Below are 15,904 nucleotides of genomic sequence, written 5' to 3'. Positions count from 1 at the left end.
TGACCAGGTCCAGTTTTCAATTTCGTGTCATGTAAAGTTTGGAAAAAGTGGCCAAAAAAAAAAACCAAGAAAAAAGAATACTTTTTTGCCCAGAAGATCTACAGTAGAGTGAGAGTGAAATGGAAGCTCTTGGAAAAGCTTGCTTATCTTTATTACCCACAAAATTTTCACTTGAAAATGGCATCAGAAGCAAAAAATTAATTACCAATTTCAGTTTTCCTGCTACTGTAAAATCTGGGATTTGCTGCAAATTATCTGGTAATGAGAATGAAGAAAAACCCTCAAGTAATTCCATCACAATTCCCAAGAAAAGTAGGATGGAAGAGTATAATATTGCCATGAAGAATATGATGAAGAACCCATATGAATATCATCATGAACTTGGTCAGTTTCTAATTTTATACCTTGATTTGATTTTTGTACAATCATGTTATTATTAAGATTATCAATTGTGGGTTTGATATGATTTGATTTGCCCAAATTTGATCTGGGTGCTTGTTAAATTTGATAAAAAGTTGTTGAAAATTCAGATTCATTGGTTTTTATTGTGAATTTTTTAATTATAGATTAGAAAAGTATAAGCATTATCTTCAGCTTCATTAGTGGGGTGATTTAATTGGTTAATGTCTTATGATCATATTGTTAAGTGGGGTTAGAATAATATCTCATTGCCAGCTCTTAGAACCTTTTGCCTTATGATGTATTGGTGTGACTTTCTAATGGAACCAAAGTTAATTACTTTGTAGCTTTGAATTACATTGGACGTTATGAAGATAATTAATGGATTTGTTTGCACTTAATAGTTACTCCGTAAAAATAGTCACATTGATAGTGTAATTTGTACTAATTATTCGAAGTATGTATAATGAATGGAGTACTCCATATTGCATGTTTGTTGCCATTTAAGATTAAGGTTCAGTTGAAACCAACGTCTATCAATGTTGGCAACCTCTTTGAAGGCATTTGGCCATTTCGGTTAATATTGACATTGATTTGATTTTGTTAAGATACATGTAGCGTGGCTTTCTTTTTCCTTTTATGCTTTCATTTAATTGATTATGTTTGAGCTTTGTGGCAAAGAAAGCTACTTTATGATCATATTAGTTTAATTGATCATGCTTATCATATTGGCATAAAGAATTCATTTAGCGTTGAGGATGTAATGGAACTAATTGGACTAATTGGCTCATTAATCTTTCGACAAAAAGCAAGTTAAAGGTGAAAAGACAGGGAAGGGGGGTTCAAAAGCAATTGTCTATATGAGGTTAACCATAGATAATTTAATAACATCTCCTCAAATAAGTGGAAGACTCATTAGGTTGTGAAACTCTATGTGCCGTTATGTGATATTGAGATGTGCTTTCGATGTAAATAAAAGGTAAGCCATCCAATGGAATTCATCCAGTAACTGCCAAATAAAACGCGTCCCAAGATAAATTATTAGAAGTACCGCCCCAACTGAGAGAAACTTTGTGGAAAATCAGTGCATTTTTGTATCATTAAAATAACTAAGAACTATATCTCTTCCTTGCTAAGGTAAAATGCTTGATGCATATGTCACGATCATTTCGTTGGTATATCTTGAAAGGACTTTGTCTAGAAGCAATAAGGAAATGAAACATGTATCATCAACATTGCTAAAAAAAAATCTGTTTCCAACTGTATTGTTCTTGATAGAAATAATCACCATGATATCAATATGCCACTGAGTTTGGTGACTTGTCTATGAGAATGATACCACATCTATGCTTTTGGAAGAGCATTTTGTTATTCAATAACTTTTGACTATATATATATGGTTTGGTCTAGTGCTTTGGCCTATGATGTACATTTATAACTTTTTGTAATGGACTTGTTTCGCTTGCTAAAAAAAAGCTCTAGCTGTTGTTTACTTGAATTTTATAAGAGATGGTAACATAATTGCATAGCTATGTTTGGTCATTTAGGAATGAACTACACTTTGGTACTTGATAACTTAATTGTGGGCTCACAGCCTCAAAAGCCAGAAGATATTGAGCACCTGAAGCTAAATGAAAATGTAGCATACATTTTGAACCTGCAACAGGACAAGGACATTGAATATTGGGGGATTGACTTTGATTCCATATTGAAACAATGTGAACAGATTGGGATATGTCATATGAGAAAGCCTGTAAGAATATCCTGTCCTCAGCTCCTCTCTTGTATATCTTGTAAATTGGCAAGGGAGGCGAAATACTTTCTTTTAGTCTTCTTGACTCTTTTCTCTTATATATTACTAGGCTAAAGATTTTGATCCAGATTCACTTAGAACCATGCTTCCCAGAGCTGTTTCGTCATTGGAGTGGGCCATATCAGAGGGGAAAGGAAGGGTATATGTTCATTGTACTGCTGGACTTGGCAGAGCTCCTGCTGTTGCAATCACCTATATGTTCTGGTTTTGTGGCATGAATGTAAGTCCTCAACTTCAAACTTTGTTGCCTTAGCTAGTAAAAATGTTTAATGTATGAACTATAACATGACCCAAAAGGAAAAACAAGATCAGAATTCAAACTTTTTGTGTGTGATAGTGATGATGGGGGACTTGTTTAGTTTAGTAACCAGCTAAGATTTTGTACTAAATTATCCGTTGGTGTTGCATGGTTGTGGAGCAGCTAAAAAAGGCATATGATGAACTTACTTCAAAACGACCTTGTGGACCCAACAAAAAAGCAATACGCGGAGCTACTTATGATCTTGCTAAAAATGACCCTTGGAAGGAGCCATTCGAGAATCTTCCGGAGCATGCTTTTGAGGATATATCAGATTGGGAAAGGAAGCTTATTCAGGAACGTGTGCGTGCCCTTCGTGGAACATGAACCAGACACGCGGTATCTTTCACACTTTAATTTGCTCAAGATAGATTGTTTTGGAGTCTTTTCTTTTAAGTACAATAGCTGAATTGTGAGTCCAGAAACTTCGGCAACATGTGTTTGTCGTGTTTGTTGCAATTGAACCGCACAAGTGCCATACATCCAGGGCTGTGAGCTGGTTACTTTGTGTTCAAATGCTAAGTCCACAGCTTTGGTTTAGTATATAACAAGATAACCAGCTTTTTAGGCTAGTGCTTAGATTGATAGAGCTTTATACATGAGACTGGTCAGTCACTTTTCATCTCTTTCTCCACCACCCCTCCCAAAAAACATCATGAAAAGAAAAAAATAGAACAAGGAAAAGGAAATAAGAAAGGAGAACTTAGAAACAAAATCATCAATGTGAGATGGTGTTCATGGTCGCGGCTCTTTTGACTAGTCTTGGCATTATGCTGTCCAGAAGAAAATGCTTTAGGACTTATACAAGTATGAAACTGAGGAAATGATGATTTCCTTAGACCCAATTATGACTAATGGTTCCTGGTCTGATAGCTAGAAATATTAGCATGGTCAGTTTGAAAGGTGATGCATATGTAAAAACTTTCTGGATGAGGCATTAAGCAGAATTATGCAAGCTAATTTTTTTCAGACGTGAACATATGCTTGATTATTTATATAGACCTTAGTCAACCAAAGGCTCTCTTCAACAATAAAGATATCCCCTACCCTCGCCTAAGCAGGAGCAGAACCCAAGTTTAAAGCACCTTCCCTGCCCTGCCCTGCCCTATGGAAGTGTTCATAAACATTACCCCCTAATACTTCTGCCTGTGGCAGGGATTGGAGATGCTATTTCTACATTGCCTTAAGCCCTTAATCCTGCTATTACTGAGAACCTGTTGCCAATTTGATCCTTGAAACGCAGTGAACCTAAGAATTGATACTTTGCCTCCATTTGAAATGAAACGGACATATCTATCTAACATTCTAACAGGTTAAATATGGTTGGATTACAATGCAACTACATACAATAAATTGGTATAACAAGTGTTAATGTCTTCATATAAAACACAAATGTTATCATTCATATTCTTGTAGATTTTGAATTTTTTGTTGGTCGGTTTCAGGAATAACAAAAGCACGTAGCTGCAAGAGCGTGCTGGAAAGTCGAGAATGATTCTCTACATTCATCATCATAAGACTGCTCATTGAAAAAGTAAAGTAATACCGTGGAATCATCATAAAATACTTGCCTGAACAGGTAGCTGAGGAAATGGTATGGTGGTCCTCTATAGCCATTACACCAACACTTTTACAGTGCAGTGGAGCTCCACCAATTTGAATACATATGGAAGTGGAACTGTGTAACATACCTCTGTATCCTGTTATTCATAGTTTACCATATAATGATGGAAAGGTGTAATAAAAATGGGCAAGAAAATGATTAAGAGCATCACCCCTTCTCTGTGTCTTTAATGTGATATGTAATCTCTTGTGGTAATGAATGACCGAATGTTCATATTTATAATAATACTGCAAGGATGAAGAGTTGTGATGATATAATCATATGACCTTCCAGTTTTTGCAAAACCATGCTTTGTATTTTATTGTCGTTACAAAAATTGATTGAACATAAGCCATGGGGTTTTGCGCGAAAAAACTATACAGGACCTTGTGTCCAAGTAAATTTACAAAGGGGTTATTTGGCAATCGGTGGTTGGCTGTTGGCCGTTGGCTTGTTTGACTAGCTGGAAGTATTAGCTGTATGGGTTGGCTTTTTAAGTTATTGTTTAAGCTAGTTGTTTACAAAAGTGTTTGGTAAAATTATTAATAGTTGTTAGCTATTTATTAGTAATAAAGTGGGCCAACAAGCCAAAAGCCAATAGAAAAAGCTACTCTTATTAGCTTTTGGCTTTAAGCGGAAAAGCTAGCTTAAAAGCCAACAAAAAAGCCAACTACCAAACATATTTTTTGGCTGTTTGTCCAAACTAAAAAGCCAAAAGCTAGGCAAAAAACCAATTGCCAAACACCCCCAAAATCTCTTTATATTTAATCATTGTAAGGTGGTTTTACAAAATCTAATCTCTCGAGTCCAAGTAAATTTTACAGTTGATACAGGACCAACATAAGATGCACAGTATTTAGGATGAAAAACAAATACTAGCATAGACTTCCTTATTTTTACTGCAGAACTTTAGATCTTTACTTCTATTGTATTAAAAGGGGTTACAAGAATTTGTATACAAAATTTTCAGTGATTGCATTAAATCTAAGTTCAATCTACAACTCTACAGCAGATGGGCATATGTCATCTGAGACCATCTTCACAACAATCTGAGGTTACAGTACGAGCCTGAAGCTTTACCAGTTGTTCTCGTCGATTTCCCAAGTGTAATGCTGTAAGCATCCACAATAAACACACCTATGTTCACACAAACAGAAATAAGTAATTCTAATCAGTGCAGGAGAAGGCAAAAGGAAGACAAGTTCTAGAAGCAAAAAGCTGACTAACTCGATAACTTTCTCGTATGAAGAGGGTGACTCCCACATCAGAGATACTGGTAAATGATAGTCAAAAGAATAATTGAATAAGGGATTATTTCATAACAAGAATGAAAGCAAAGACTATCCACGTCATTAATCTTAAGCTATGGCCTACGGGTATGCAGAGGGTTCTCTCCTCAGCATTTGTTCACATTAATAAGTTATCTGGAGAGTAGTTTTGGCAAAAGTTAACGCTGGTAAAAGTAAAGATTACCCAGAGAATGTTCCTCAGAGAGCAGAAACCAGATAGTGTTTCACTTAAGGGAAATTTCTAGGGGTTTTAACCCAGAAGAATTACGTAACTAGATAGCTGGATTAAGTTTAGAGCAGAATACCTGCAACTTCGCTATCCAGAAAATTTTGAATCCGACAGGTGAGATAACGTAGGCACACATCAACCCACAAAAAAGTTTGTGCCAGAGGAGAGCATATGTTTGAATAAAAGGGCATTACAACTACAGCAAATAATGTGATTCAGTCATTGCAGAGGCAGGAGGCCTCCTGTGAGTGGGAACAAGCGATGAGTGTGTAAGAGCACCACAGTGAGCTTGTAAATCTAGCCATCTTCCAGTCCAAAGGAATTTGATAACAAATAAGGTTAAGCAGTTGGCAGGACACATTAAATACTTTTATGCCAACTGTTCAACCTTAATGTTGACAACCTAGATATAAGACATAAATAGTCAAGTGACTGGTTAGCTACAGAGCTATATCACCTCAAGTTCATCATGGGCAAAAGGTTCAATCAACATAAGGAGGATCAGGGAATGAAGATTTAAAGCAAGCTAACAATTGTAAGAGAATTGCATTTACGTAACCACTTAAAATAATTGTCCGCTCTTAAATTATCCTTTAAACTTACAATTTGTCCATATTACCCTCAATGATAACTGAAAATACTATCTAGTGGCTTGGTAAGGATAATATATTACACAAAGAATAATCAGATGGCACTTCATCCCAAATCCTTATAAATGACCTTCAACCAAAAGTGTCTTATTACTGGGGGTGGAGCTAAGATTTACAAGAGGTGTGGACAAGTTTAAATCAAAGCCAGAGTTTAATCAGGTCACATAGAGGAATTTGCGACAATTATCAATGTACTAAAAATGTCTTAAGCTGAGCTGGGATACAGGCATCTTCTCTAGACTGAACTTAAATTATTCAACAATGCAAAGTAATAAAGATAGAAATGCAGTCTTTACAGAACAAGGACAGCAGTATGGGGACGAAAAAACCTCTCAACTCCTTTTCAAGAATTTTAGCTTAACAACAGTAAAAAGCATTTCTCTTTTGCAAGCAAATACGTTGTAGTAAGATGCCAATCTAAGGACTAAATAATATACACCAATAACATGGACTTAAACGAATTCACAGATAATAATTTCAGACTGCTGTAAATTTTATTTGAAAAAATAAAAAAAAATAAATAAAAAAATAAAAAAATAAAACATCTGTGTACATATGTTGACTTTTTCCCTTTTTCAAATAAATTCCAAACCTTATTGCTAACCTAAACCTTTTTTTTTTTTGGGGGGTGCAGACCTAAACTTATTATTAGAAGGAACCACAGCATGCTTCTTTTCAAATTTGCTTCTGAAATATCATAAACAAGCAGATTAAGACTTACAGGAAGGGCGTAGAGTGATATAGTTGATGTTTTCCCCTCAAAAGATCCAAAAAACAGCTTGAACATCCCCGCTGCAGTGGCATCTCCAAGCCTTTGCACAATTACATCTATGCACACCTGAATCAGTATTTTAAGGAGAAAGGTAGTCAGACCAAAAAAAAAAAAAAAAAAAAAAAAAAAAAAAAGCAAAATCTCTGTGTTGTGACAGCTTTTGAAAAAGTGGCAAGGAAAAGGGCCAAAACAAAATTTATTTATTTTTTTAAATGAAGCTTTGGAACCTCAAGTGAATTTTCATGTCTAGATTACTACAGTAAAAATTTATAGGTGGAAGTATACTCTTCTTACATAGCCTAATATATTATAACACCGATCAATAGCATAAGGTTGAGAAACTATGATTTTTAAGTTCATGTTCAATGCAGAATTTATATGTACCTTGGCTTTGTATTTCTCCTCCTGTGAAACAACAGTAAACATGAGTTCCCTTCCTGGCCTAGTTACAACATACATAACAACCTGTAGAAGGGAGAATGTGAAGCAATGACTTATTCATTAGTATCCTTTTAAAATAAAGTTTCAATTTGTGAAATTAAATACAGTAAATTTACAAACCTTCCTCAGGGTTTCACAAACACCAACGACAATCCAAGTTGGCCATACAGATATAGCAACTAAATTGAGTAAACCAGCTAAGGGAGCAGAGCTAATAGCAACAGTGACCCCAGCAACAGTAAGTATGCGACCCTGTTTTAGTAAACACAATATCATTTGCATTAGCAATACCAATAACCTGCATTACAAATAAAAGTCTCACTTATAAAAATCATAAATTTGCACCGAACTGACGTCAAAGGCTTATATATAACAACTAAGCAGTTAGGAAGCTAAAAAACAATTTACATTTTAACATGACAGGAACAGAAAATCATTTTAGAGCATTATAAACTGAATCGTGAGATAATAGTGGGACATCTATTTGGGGAAGGAGGCAACTTTTGATGACATTGTAGAAATTCATTTTAGGTATAGGTAGCTAAGTAAAGGTTGGAGAGAAAGCCTCACCAGTCACCTCTACCTAAATGCAACAGAACACATCAAAGATGAATATATGATAAACACATAAGCAAAATTAGGTCAATATCGTGTGAATCAGCTCCACCTTGACATTACACTCTTTGGCATAGATGAATATATGATTATGCTTTCAATAAGCGATCAAATTAGGAATATGGAAATGCAAAGGTGTAGATAAAAGACTTGAGGTGCATCCAGAACAGAGGCCTAGTGTCTCAGCAAAGGTCAATAATGAAGTTGCAAACATATTATTTTGCATACTACTTCAATTTTCAGATAAAACCACAAATTTAAAATTAAAATTGAATACTTCCACAATATGCATCTCATTTTGCCACTCCATAAATTAGCATAGCATACCGTTAAGGTGATTTGCCCTGAAAATATGAAAAGGGCAATAAAACTATTGATCTCCGCAAACAATTTCATTCTACCAGCAGCACTTGATGTTGTCAGGGCAATGATAGAAACTTTCTGCAACAGCAGTAAATAACATAATAAGCAAAAATTAATGTGACTTAGTTAACGAGAAATATAATTGATAGTAAAAAGAAAACCAAATATAAGGCTCATAGATCAGCAGTCCACCTAAAAGAGAAAGAATGCCAATGAAACATAGAGCATTGGACCATTGGAATAACATAAGTCAGACGAACAAGTTCCCCTAAGGGTCAAGCAGCACTATGCCTCAAGGTAGATTAAATCGCCTGATCCTAAACATGAAGATAAATGCAATTTATTCCTAAGTACTGTATGGGGCTAATATTTCTGACTGCAAGGATAAGAGAAGATGGTAATTAAAAAAAAAAAAAAAAAAAAAAAAAAAAAAAAAAAAAAAAAAAAAAAAAAAAAAAACCCATTTCCCTCCCAAAGCCAGAATACTTTTGTCGTGAAATACTCGAGCAAAGTTGCTGGAGAGATTAAATCTCCTATGGTCCTACCTAACATAAAACAAACGTTCTGCATAAAATATGTCAGCCCTTCTTTCATGGACATGACAAGCACACAAGGGGAAGGAGCAAATCATGTATATGGATCTACATCATATGTTAGTATAAATACAGCACTTCAGAACAACTTCACTTTATAAGCCTAGAAGAGCTAAGTGCTTGCAAGAGAAATATCAAGATGTAATCTTCTGTCATACGCGCTAAATCATAGTCATTAAAGAGATGAAATATCGAGAGCCCTTAAAAAACATGGCAACTCAACCCCTTCTCAATCAAGAATCTGTTATAAAAATTGGTGATTTCAAAGAGAAATCTCATATTCCTATCTTCCCTAGCGATAAATTCTCACACTAAAGCACCATAAAATAATTACTAACAGAAAAGTAATAAAATTCTATCAGCAAACCTCAATCGCAATTCCCAACTTTAGAATTGGGTGGGGGGTGGGGAGGGTGGGAGCCGAGATGCCTTAACTGAGAAACTCAACCATTCTTTACGGAAAAAAAGTTAAAAACTACAAATGTCATTTGGTGCCAATAGGACTTGCGCCAGTTGGAAGCCATCAGAGTCTTGTATCCATCAAACTTTAAACGCTAAAGGCCTAAACCCTTGTCTTCACGAAAGAAAAGTTCCAATACAACCAAACCAGAAAAATTCTATCCCCATCACTCAGGCCAACAAAGTACCTTAGCACACAAAATCATCCTCCAAAAACAGATCAGAGATAAAGTGATTGCCACCAAATATGGGCAGTTTTGATTGCAAATTTGTCGCAAAGCACCAATGCATAAAACACAATTAAACTGCCATGAGACACAAGCTATCATACCTGGAAGTAAAAGAATGATGAGACAACGGCACTCATCCATAGATACAGTGATACATATATCAAATAAGGCGAGGAGAGTATAAGCCTAAAGCCATCCAACATAGCCAAAAGTTGAGGATTTTTTGGAGAAGAAACAAAATTTGGAGAAGATTCCTTGGGCGTCAATGTTTTCTTTATTGCTCCACTTTGTTCATCATCCAGTTTACTATGAACAGCAAGTCAAAATAATAAGATTCTGAAATACTGAATAGTTCAATTAGGAGGAGTTATTCTCCTCTTAAGTCATATAGACCAACACAGTCAGAACATTATCTGGAAAAAGATGTGATAATGCTTCTTACTGAATAAATCAAATCCTACAACAGAATTGAAAAATTATTTAAATACAAATGTAAATGCATGTTCTCTAAAACTGATGCTACCCAAAAATTATCTAGGATACAAGTGTTTATGCCTCTAGCTAAATTAAGTAGCTCCAAAAAAAAGATTAAAAATATTGATTATTTGATTTGGTACAAATCTAAATTCAAGTTCTCTAAGACTAATGCTACCCAAAATATCTCCAAGAAACGCAATTAAGTTCAGATAATAGCAGCTCCATGTACATAAACTACCAATCCTACAATCCTTGTGCACTATTCCAAACATGATTACATTCAATTTATATGCCCCCGACTGCAGCAGAAAAATTACACAGCAGAGTCAGCGCAGATGCCATATACAAAATGCAATACAAGTTACAAGCTATATAAACTTATCTTTCATATTCCCTTTTTTTTATGTAAAACATTACTTCTCCATACGCTCCCCCAAACCCTTATTACCATCCAGAGTGAGAGGGTATGAAGTCTTAAAAGTTTGTTAGTTTATTACTATAAGAGTTAGAACACACATACTACCTCCGTTTCATATTATTTGCAACTTTAGAATATTTAATATATAACAAATAATACCCTAAAGTTGCATATAATATGAACAGAGGTAATATTAATTTAACTTTTTATATTATTATGGGAATTTTGTAGAAAATTTATTCTTCCAAAGAGAACTCGCACACATCTACTTTTTTTTTTAAAAAAAAAAAAATTCACACAAATTTCAAAAAAAAAAAAAAAAAAAAAAAAAAAAAAAAAAAAAAAAAAAAAAAAAAAACACAAATTTCTAAATAAAGAGATAAATTCACTTCAAAGCCCAAACGCGTGTAGTCTCCTTACTTAGACCATATTAGCAATTACCCATACCCACATTCTATAGGCCAGATGTGAATATAGACCTTGAGTATTCCTGATAACCCTGCATAAAGCCTAACTGAATCCCCAATACTCTTTGTTAACTGGGTTTCAGAAAATGTCTACCAGGAATTGACTGACCAACTTTTGTAAATCAATTAAATTGGGACTGACGTGACATTGGGCATCCATATCTTAAAAATTTTAGAGCGCTCCTTCAAATAAAATAACATTCACTTGTCTCAAATCATTTTATTGCTCATTTTATCTCTCCATGTAACATTGCACATCCAATTAATCATCCTTATCTCTAGCCTATTAGTTCAATTATTGTATATTAGTATTATCACACCAAAGGCCACAATAGACATTTTTTTTAAAATCTCGTACCCTGAGTTCATTCAAAGGCATAGGGCTTTGGAACCATAGAAGTTAGCTAGGTCATACACTCATACCATTATAATCATTAAATTTCAGACAAGAGATTAACAAAAGAAAAGAAAACTGGAACACTATCTTACATCATCGGAGTGTCTTCCTCAGAAATATGGGATGTGTCTTGACTAATTCCTTTAGAAGATTGTGCAGCTAGTTCCATTAGAAAAGCAGCTACTAAGAGTAAAACTGAAAGTAACAGAGATCAAGGACTGTGTCAAAACAAAAACAAAAAAAAAAAGAAAAATTAAATCCATTGCAAGAATTGAAGTCATTAAAAGACAGTTACATACAAGATCCCAGCCAAGCCATTCCAGTCGCAAACAATGATCCGAACAGCTGACCAAGTGTAGCACCCGCACCAATAAATCCAAACAGTCTTGAACCTGACTGGATACAAATCCAAGTTAAATTATCACAAAAGCCTGCATCCATCACTTAATTAACAGGATTACAGGAGGATAGTAACTGACCTCACTATCCATAACATCGATTACTCTTGCCCATGTTGAAGAGATGGTTATCAAATTCAGCAAAGCAATCTTCAATAAGCAAAGAAGAAAAATCAAATAAGAATCATAAAATGTCAAACACTGAAGCAAGCATTTAACTTTGAGCTGAAGGACAAAACCATACCCAAAGGAATAAACCAATTCTCACTGAGATGTAATACCATGAAAGGTCATCCCAACTAGAGTGCATAACATTGGAATGCTCACCGCCAACATTTTGATCATGTTTTGAATGCACACCAACTGAATCCTGAGTGCCAAAACGGGAAGCATTAAGAACTAATATAAAATTGTGAAACAAAGCCTCAACATTAAAGCAGACTGCATTCATTAGTATTTGCTCGTAATGAATTAGTTATCTCACCTTATTACTGGATGTGGAAGATCCATTTGTTGAAGTATGCCAGAAAACAAAGAATACAACAAGTGACAAGCTGAAAAATCTGTGTATCAACACCAGAGCCTGAAATTTTAAAAACCATCTATGAATAATGGCACAGAGACAACTATATGTGCACAGATTCAATACAAGCTTTAAACTCAGATAGACAACATGTAACACAAACATTACAGCAAGAAACATAAATCAAGACTTTCTACAACTAAACAAACAGGTCTTCACTTTTCTAGAGCCACCAGTATTTTTTAAGTAAACACTGAATGGTTCAGCAAAAAGACTACTTCTATCACAGTTGATATCAAGATTAGCAAGTTGCAAAGTGAAACTGTGAAATGAATGCCCACTATTACACAACTGCTCTTTCTCTATTCAACAACTCCTCCAATTTGGGATTAGATTGGAATGTATCATTTCATTACTCAATGATGTTTCATAATTTATCATCACTCGTCACATCATAACAACAGAAAAGATTCCCAAATGGCCGAATCCATTAACATGATATAAGCTCTTTCAATTAAACCTTGAATCTACACGCAACAATAACACCTTTTTCAATTAACCTTTGATTCTCCACACAACAACATTATACTACTTTAACTCTGACTCTTCTCCGCACTGTATTTTCACTTATTTCAAGAAATATCAGTTCATAATTCAAATGAGTTAAAGTTCCCGGCCCAGTGAGTTCACATACATAAAATCCAGTGCCAAATAAGTTAAGTTCGGGAAAATAAGTTCATATAAGTTAAGTTCGGGAAAATAAGTTCATATAAGTTAAGTTCGGAAACAATATAATCAAATAAATAATGTTCACAACCTAACGAAAAAGTCAATACCCTCCCTTTGGATAGATTCGGCAACGAAAAGAGCAATGTAGAAAGAGGTGCAGCAATCAAAGTAAGAACCAAAGATCCAATAAAAAGCTCAGGAAGATTTGACAACCCTAATGATATTGCTCCTTCATCTCGCAATGGTAATACCACAAAGTACGCACTCAAAATCTGTCCAATTCAACAAAATCAAAATCAAAAACATAAACATAATCACTCAATTTCAATCATCAAAATCAATAACAATGGCGGAAAATGAGATCATAAAAATTACTGAATAATCAAAATTAAAAAAATGGGAGAAATTGCATACGAAGAAGAAAGATCCAGCGGAGTGAAGAAGCGCGGAGATTTCGTGAGGTTTGACGTCGACGACTGCCGACAAAAATGCTGCCAGTCGCCGGCGATCAGCCATTGTTACTCTCTCCTCGAGATTGAAGGGATATTAGCTCAGGGAAGAGTGGTTGATCAGAGATGTTAAACGAGAATTGGGAGTGTATCTGGAATTTATTCGAACTATGAAGCAAAACTGTTACTCCGTATAAGCCCAAATTTTGTGCTCCTACACAAATCTCAATAGTCTCAGATGGTAATCGAGTTGAGCAACTCAAATCGACTCGGAAACTAGTCCTTTCGATTCGAACTCGACTCGACAATTAACTTTAATTAATAAGAGTTAAGCAAATTTTAACTTTGTTGGATAGCCTCGTGAGCAACTCTATATAAGAATAAAAATTATAGTTAAAAAATAATTTGGTATCTCTGTAGAGATAACTTTATGTCTAGGATTTATAACAAACGAAACAATGTAATGGCAAGAGGAGAGAGAAAGAAGGAAGTAAAAATCCGTTCACTTTACCTTATTTTTAATGAAATAAAATTAATTTTACTGAACTGAAATTATTTTTGCCGAACTGAAATTATTTTTACTGAATCTCTATTATATTTCTTCTTTACATTTATTGATTTTTACTAAACTGAAATTATTAGGGAAACAATGTAATGGCAAGAAGAGAGAGAAAGAAGGAAGTGTCAATTTTAACAAGTTTCAAGCACAAATGAAAAATTTCAATTCCAGTTGAGCACCTCTAAATTCGTGATCGGCTCGCTCGATTAGCACCCCTAGTCCCAAACTCCCAACAGTAGGGGTGATGCTCAAAGTACATGGAAACTATATACTTCCTATAATACAATAGTGGGAAAATTTGCCAATTGCAGCTATTTAAAATTTGTCTTTTGTTAATTGCAGCCATTTAAAAAAAATTGCAAATTGTAGCCCAAAAGTTCTTATAAATTGTAAATTACAGCCCGATTCAACTTTTTCATCGGTTTACGTGTTGAAAAAAATTCGGTTTAGGTTTTACGAGTCATTTTAACGCTTAAAGATCCGATTTGAGCTCGAAATTAGCAAAAAAATAACGTAAGTGTCTCGTTTTGCGTAACAAAAATGTATCGACTTGTGGGCAACTATTTTTCACTGTAAAAACGAGACACTTACGTTATTTTTTTTTTGTTAATTCGGAGCTCAATTTGGACCCTTAATGGCTAAAATGGCACCTAAAACCTTAATCGAATATTTTTCGATACATAAACCGATGAAAAAGTTGAATCGGGCTACAATTTACAATTTATAAGAGCTTTTGGGCTGTCATTTGCAATTTTTTTTACATGGCTGCAATTTGCAAAATACTAACTTTAAATAGCTGCAATTTGCAAATTTTCCTACAATATTAGGCATCACCCGGACTAAGGGCCTGTTCTCATACGTTTATTTTCAGTTCAGTTCAGTTCAGTTCAACACTAATCAATTCAGTTTAGTTTATGTCTAATGATATTGCTAATGATACAAAGCCAAATTTCATTCTTTTAAACTCTTATTACAACAACGACGACGATAATAATAATAATAATAATAATAATAATAATAATAATAATAATAATAATAATAATAATAATAAATTAATAATAATAATTAATAATAACATTGTATTAATTAGAATAATAAAGAGAGTGGTATACAGTTGGGGGGGGGGGGGGTTGGCTCTGTTTAATTTCGTTCCAGCTTTTTCTTTTTTTTCTTTTTTTTTTAATTGTGATATTTTTTTACAAAGTGTTTTGTGTTCTTTTGTCATAATAATATTTTATTTTTTAATTAAATAGTATATCTATGTTTTTAAAATGTTTTGGGGTTTTATGTTTTTAATATATTTTCCATAAATATTTTAATTATATAGTATATTTTTCTTAAATATTTTAATTATATAGTATATTTTTCTTAAATATTTTAATATGTATATTTGTATATTCACATATGTATAATAATAAATAATCAAATATCACTAATCCGTAGTTAAAAAATCACTAATTAATAAGTTCAGCTCAGTTCAGTTCAGTTCAGCTCAGTTCAATTCAGCTCAGTTCAATTCAGTCCAGTTTAGTTCAACTGAGTTCAGTTAATGAGAACAGGCCCTAATTACTAGTCAATACTTTCTCCTTTTTTTTAGTTGACGCTATTTGACTTTTACACTATTCACAAACTATACTTTGACCAGCTTTTATGATTTATAACTATGATTTTCTTTTATATATATATATATATATATATATATATATATATATTTCCGTATAAAACAAAAAAGT

General features: G+C 33.9%; 2 protein-coding genes across 4 annotated transcripts; one reads left to right on the top strand and one right to left on the bottom strand.

Moving 5' to 3' along the window:
• Nucleotides 1-61: 61 nt before the first annotated feature.
• On the top strand, nt 62-4,343 carry LOC145592596 (phosphoglucan phosphatase LSF2, chloroplastic-like). 2 transcript variants are annotated; one of them, XM_081649101.1, is made up of 5 exons: nt 62-384; nt 1,947-2,152; nt 2,262-2,432; nt 2,634-2,849; nt 3,956-4,343. In XM_081649101.1, the coding sequence occupies exons 1-4, from the start codon at nt 120-122 to the stop codon at nt 2,835-2,837; spliced, it is 846 nt and encodes a 281-aa protein (XP_081505227.1). In that variant the 5' UTR covers nt 62-119; the 3' UTR covers nt 2,838-2,849; nt 3,956-4,343. The 2 variants fall into 2 exon arrangements, with proteins under 2 accessions (XP_081505227.1, XP_081505228.1); XM_081649102.1 differs by lacking the exon at nt 3,956-4,343 and having other exon boundaries at nt 2,634-2,853.
• A 311-nt stretch (nt 4,344-4,654) lies between these two features.
• On the bottom strand, nt 4,655-13,933 carry LOC145591121 (uncharacterized). Of its 2 annotated transcripts, XR_014102248.1 has the most exons (14): nt 13,578-13,933; nt 13,271-13,435; nt 12,396-12,494; nt 12,156-12,281; nt 11,993-12,061; nt 11,813-11,909; nt 11,606-11,708; nt 9,856-10,060; nt 8,437-8,550; nt 7,615-7,746; nt 7,438-7,518; nt 7,003-7,119; nt 5,708-6,034; nt 4,655-5,250 (listed from the first exon to the last, which is right to left on the bottom strand). XR_014102248.1 is itself a non-coding variant. In XM_081647525.1 (13 exons), exons 1-13 carry the CDS (start codon nt 13,677-13,679, stop codon nt 5,137-5,139), a joined length of 1,524 nt encoding a protein of 507 aa, XP_081503651.1. In that variant the 5' UTR covers nt 13,680-13,930; the 3' UTR covers nt 4,660-5,136. The 2 variants fall into 2 exon arrangements, 1 of the variants encoding a protein (XP_081503651.1); XM_081647525.1 differs by lacking the exon at nt 5,708-6,034 and having other exon boundaries at nt 4,660-5,250; nt 13,578-13,930.
• Between the last annotated feature and the right edge of the window lie 1,971 nt (nt 13,934-15,904).

The sequence above is a fragment of the Chenopodium album genome, chromosome 18, assembly GCF_948465745.1.
Source record: "Chenopodium album chromosome 18, dcCheAlbu1.1, whole genome shotgun sequence".
Classification (NCBI taxonomy): domain Eukaryota; kingdom Viridiplantae; phylum Streptophyta; class Magnoliopsida; order Caryophyllales; family Amaranthaceae; genus Chenopodium; species Chenopodium album.
The sequence above is the reverse complement of the archived record's forward strand: the minus strand, read 5'-3'. Positions and strand labels throughout refer to the sequence as shown.

Bases quoted from the DNA above. Each gene is read 5' to 3' on its own strand.
- LOC145592596 (XM_081649101.1), top strand. From the start codon at position 120: ATGGAAGCTCTTGGAAAAGCTTGCTTATCTTTATTACCCACAAAATTT. The intron at 385-1,946 runs GTCAGTTTCTAA...TTGGTCATTTAG, and splicing joins TGAATATCATCATGAACTTG to GAATGAACTACACTTTGGTA. The intron at 2,433-2,633 runs GTAAGTCCTCAA...GTTGTGGAGCAG, and splicing joins TCTGGTTTTGTGGCATGAAT to CTAAAAAAGGCATATGATGA.
- LOC145591121 (XM_081647525.1), bottom strand. From the start codon at position 13,679: ATGGCTGATCGCCGGCGACTGGCAGCATTTTTGTCGGCAGTCGTCGAC. The intron at 12,495-13,270 runs GTATTGACTTTT...TTAAAATTTCAG, and splicing joins CGAATCTATCCAAAGGGAGG to GCTCTGGTGTTGATACACAG. The intron at 8,551-9,855 runs GTATGATAGCTT...CTGCTGTTGCAG, and splicing joins CATCATTCTTTTACTTCCAG to AAAGTTTCTATCATTGCCCT.